Source organism: Protobothrops mucrosquamatus, unplaced genomic scaffold (genome assembly GCF_001527695.2).
Source record: "Protobothrops mucrosquamatus isolate PMUCROS unplaced genomic scaffold, P.Mucros_1.0 scaffold2682, whole genome shotgun sequence".
Lineage (NCBI taxonomy): Eukaryota > Metazoa > Chordata > Lepidosauria > Squamata > Viperidae > Protobothrops > Protobothrops mucrosquamatus.
The window spans coordinates 92,583-97,359 of NW_015388729.1; the positions used below are offsets into that span (position 1 = coordinate 92,583).

At 61.7% G+C, this 4,777-nt stretch overlaps 1 protein-coding gene across 1 annotated transcript in view; it reads right to left on the minus strand.

Moving 5' to 3' along the window:
- The window catches only part of RTN4RL1 (reticulon 4 receptor like 1), a 4,926-nt gene extending 1,892 nt beyond the window's left edge, over nt 1–3,034 (minus strand). The window contains exon 1 of the mRNA XM_015825544.1: nt 3,028–3,034. Within this exon, the coding sequence (XP_015681030.1) occupies nt 3,028–3,034 (7 nt within the window). The remainder of the gene's footprint in view (nt 1–3,027) is intronic.
- Between the last annotated feature and the right edge of the window lie 1,743 nt (nt 3,035–4,777).

Sequence of the window (4,777 nt, forward strand, 5' to 3'; positions counted from 1 at the left end):
ATGGGGGCGTCGCGATAGGAGTGTATATAATGATGTGAGTTTGAATATTTTGGTGTGGTCTCTGGGATTAGAACTTCCTGTTGAAGTCTCTCACCAGGATCCACCGCACTTTGCAAACTGCTTTTCTATTTTCTGCAGAATAAACTCTTTTTCTTACCAATCCAATTTTGTTGGTATTTTAATCACGTTTCCAACACCCCCAAGGGAGACCCCCCACTCCTCCCTCCATCCCGCACCAGCTGCCGCCCTCCCAGGCTGTCTCCCGAGCATCCTATTCCCGAATTCTGCGGAAGAAGAGCAGGATCAAGGCCAACCAGCCCCCCCCCGCTATCTATTATTTATTCTCTGAAATATTAATGCCCTTTGCCAAGTGGCACCCAGGTTGCTATAGCATCCAACGGCAGAAGACCTTTAATTGCCATTTGGTCTTTAATCCCCCCCCCATCAGATATTCACTTACATTGGGAGCACAAGAGCTGGGGGGTGGGGGGGATACCCTTGGCCTCCTCCGCTCCTCCCTAAGATCAGGGGGCCCCCTTGCTTCTCGGGGGGGGGGAAGGCAAATATGGAGGGAACTGGTAAGGAAACCCCGAGGTTTCACCTTGTCTTGACCCTAAGGCTGGGACTACAATGCCCAGAATGCCCGGCAGGGTGGCTTCTTGCTTTTTTTGGGGGGGAGGGGAGAAAATATATAATAATAATAAAGTTGGAAGGGACCTTGGAGGTCATCTAGTCCAACCCCCTGCTCAGGCAGGAAACCCTAGAGACCATTTCGGACACATGGCTGTCCAGTCTCTTCTTAAAAACTTCCAGTGTTGGAGCATTCACAGCTTCTGGAGGCAGGTGGTTCCACTGGTTAATTGTCCTCACTGTCAGGAAATATATGCTTGCTTTGGACTTCGTATCTGGCAAATCCCCCCTTTGTTTAACCCTGCAGACTCCGCACCGGCCGGCTGGGGTCCCCGTCCCAGCAAGTCCCCGGCGGGGTCCTCCTCCTCCTCCTCCTCCTCTTTCTCCCTCGACAGGTTGCAGCGGGGGGGGGCTCTCTGCGCTGCCTCTTCCCTGCTCGGCCTCTCGGCTGCGCTCGGGCGCCGGCCGGCCTCGGAGTGGCGGGGACGGCGCGGGACCCCCGCCGCCTCGCCGCTCCCGCCACGGAGGCCCGCCAGGGACGGCCGCGCTCCGCCCTTCCAGGCGAGCGGCGGCTCAGGTGGGCAGCGCAGCGGCAGGGCGGGGACCCGGGTCGTGCGAAGGCGGACACGGCCTCCTTCGGGGGACGCCCGGCCCAGCGAGGGGCTCGTCCCGCCCGGCCGCCGCCGGCGGAAAAGAAGCGGCTCTCGCGGCTCCCCCAGGCGCTCCGGCGGCCCCTCCAGGCGGGCGCCGAGCAGCTCTGGCCCAGCAGCTCCCGTCGGGCCGGCCCCGCGGAGCCCTTCCGGGCCCGGCCGTGGAGACGAGCCCCGCCCTCCGCCCGGGCGGCGTCTCCGCGGGACCGGCACCCGAAGCCCCGCGGCCTTGCTTGCAGCCCCGCGTCTTTCTCGTCGCCTCCCTCGCCCGGCCCCGGCAGGGCAGCGTTTCCCCGGGAGGAGCCGGCGGGGCTGTGGCCGCTTTGGGGGACCCCGTTCTCCCTCGGTGGCTCCGAGTCAGAGGGCGGGGGCGAAAGGTTTGGGTGCCCTCGGGGTACCCCTTCCACCGCCCTTCCCAGGCAGTTCCAGACCGACGAAGAAGGGGAGGGGAAGAGATGGGGGCCGCCGGTGATTTATTCTGGAGCGGCCCCGTCTGCGGGGGGGTGTCTTGGGCTGGAGGGGCCGCCACCCAAGAGGATCAGCAGGGCCGGACCAGCCCTTCCAGCCCGAGACACGCACACATCCCGACGTGGTTTCCCCACGTTTCTCTGGGCGGCGGGGGGTGTGTGTGTTAACCGGCTTCTGAGTGAGATGAAGAAGGCAAAACTTCCACGGATGCTTTGACTGGAAGAAACTTCCTATCAGCGAGCACAAGGATCCAGTGGAACCGACGTTGCCTCCGGAAGGAGCTTTTTAAGAAGAGACTGGACAGCCACTTGTCTGAAATGGTCTAGGCTTCTCCTGCTTGAGGGGGGGGGGGCTGGGCTAGAAGACCTCCAAGGTCCCTTTCAGCTCTATTCTGATTCTGAAGTGTCTGGGATAAAAGTTTGGAGAATAAGGCAGTCCTAATGTTGCCTGGGGTGGGGCTGGAAGGCAGACCTTCTCCCCCCTCCGCCCTCGCCCCTGCCCTCCCCCCCGTTTCTCAGGAAAGCAGGCCAGGCAGCTCCATGAACAGGTGCAGTGCCCCCCCCCGCCTGAGTGGGCTCTCCTGCCCGGCTTTGATGCCAGGGCCTGGCGCTGAGGGAGGAGGGGCTGGCTCTACCCCCCCCAGGCTGGCTGAAACCACACAGCCAGTCTGGCGGCGCAGGGTGGGCACCAGGGAGAGCCAGCAGGCCAGCTGTTTGGTATTAGACTTTCTGATGGAGCGACAGCTGTTCCCCGTCCTCCAGTAATAGCCCGGCCAGTCTGGAGCATAACAATCATGACGGATAATTTGGTCTGTGCCCAATTTGGCTAGTCAAGCTGTGGCTTAATAGCCGTTCTGACCCCCACGGCTGGCACTGGGCAGCCTCAGGCTTTTGCTGCGGAGGGCAGGATGCTCCGCTTTGCAACTTGCACCACCACCACCCCCAAGCCCACCGGGAACCCAGAGACCCTAGTTGGAAGGGGAGGGGCTCCCCTTGGTCAGGTGAGGTTGCCGCCCATCCCCTCCTCGTGAGCAGGGGAGGGTGCCCGCTTGCGCCAGGCATGGGCAGGTGGGAGTGAGCAGAGGACGACCAGCCCAGTGACACCACTGCGGACCCCTTGAGAGGCCTCGGGGGTCTCTGCTCAGACCTCGGTGGATCAGGAGACGGTGCCCCCTTGACTCACCCCCATTTCAAGGGAAATGGGGCTCGCAAACCACAGTCGGTGAGGAAAGAGCCAGGCCGGGTCAAGCCCCTCGGGACCTACGCCACCGGCTTCCTACCCTCCATGGTTATGCCCCGAAAGGTCTGGGAAGCTTGGCACGGAAGGGCGTGCAGGGCCTCCTCCAGCCAAAACTGACCTGAAGGCTCCCTGGAGGTTTGGCCTTTAGGAAGCCGGTGCAGGGAACAGGGGGCACCCCGAGAGCCCGGTTTTAGGGGGCCTGAGTTGCTGAAGTTAGGATTTGGCGTATGGCTTTATTTTCGTTGCTGCTGTGGATGTTTTAATTTAAATGCCTTCTTTTTTTGTTGCTCTGAACGACTGTAACTCGCCCGGAGTCTGCCTGGGCCCTGGTGGGCATAAATTTCATGCATATAAAGAAAGAGATGAAGGAGGAAGTCAGCCTGTTTGTCCCAGCAGCCCCCAGGAGAGGATTTATTGAGGAAGGGGCTGCAGGAAAGAGAATGCAGACAGCTCTTCTTGCCAGAGGGGGGGGAGAAGGTAAGGGAGGGGGTCTTCCCGCCCCTGGTCCAGCCCCTCTCAGCAAGCGGGGGGGGGAGGGGAGGCCATTGTTAAGGGCACAAGGGAGCCCCCCTGCTCCCCCACCTCTCAGCTCGCCACTTATTGCAATTTTAAAGCCGGCCATAAATCTGAAGTGTAATAATAGGGAAAATCGATACTGGACAGGCTGAATCTTGCAGACCGCCCGGCCCAGGGGCTCCCCAGGGCCCCTTCCCTAAGCCAGACAAATGAGTGCCAGGGGAGCCGCTCCAGGTGCCCAACCTGCAGGGCGGGGGAGGGGAGGGGAGGGGAGGGGGAGAAGCTTGCTCATCCCAGCCTCCTTTCCATCCTTTCCCTTGCAGAAAGCCCCCAGCCCTCCTTGCCTGGGCAACAGAAGGGCCTTGTGTGGCTGTGGAGGACCAAGGGGGGGGGGTCTTCCAGAATCCTCCCCCTCCCAGGAATGCACTCACTGGTTGGGGGAGGCTGGGAACAGTTAGGGTTCCCCAATCCTTGCCTGGTCACTGCAGCCCAACACCTTGGGGGGGGGGGGTCACACAAAGGGCTTTTCCCTGAGTGAGGGTCTCTCAGGGCAGCAAGGCCAGAGCCAACCTAGGGGGCAGCCCCTGGTGCCCTCGGGGACAGGGAGGGCCAGGACCCACATACGACAGAGGTGAGATGGAAAGAGCCCGTCTGGCCGCCACTGAAGCTGCTCAGGGTCCTGACCTTCTGAGCCTTCCCTGGCTCCTGGGGGCCCCTCTGGGGGGGGAGGCTGGCATTTTCTGCCTCAAGGGGACCTTGTGGTCAGGACTGGACGCCAGCCTCCCAGTGCTGGCCCCAGGAAGCCCAGGGTCGACCCTCCCGGGGGCTCTTAGGAGATTTGGCCAGTGGGGCCCTGGCCCGCTGAGTAAGTGGCCCTGCTCGGCTGGCCAGGGCTCTGGTTCCCCCCCCCAGCCACCAGGGCAAAGGGGGCCCCAGCAAGGCACTAGGGGCAACGAATGCCTGCAAGGGGTTGCCCTGTGTAGGGAGGGGCACAGTAAGGGCAGCTCCAAGCTGCCAGCTTGCCCTGTTTTATCTGGACAGCTGCTTTCTAAGGCGACTCAGTGGCAGGATGACTCTGGGTGGCAAGCAGCCTTAAAATGAAAACACCACAAATGGAAAACGGTGGTCGTCCCCAAAAGAGCAGAACAAGCACCACCCTACAAGGGGCCCCTCGCCCCACTTCCCTGGGGGGGGGAAGCCTGGCTGTAAGGGCCCCTTTAAACAAGGTCACCCAAATTTCTGAGGGGGTGATGACCTCACACATCAGGGCCCTG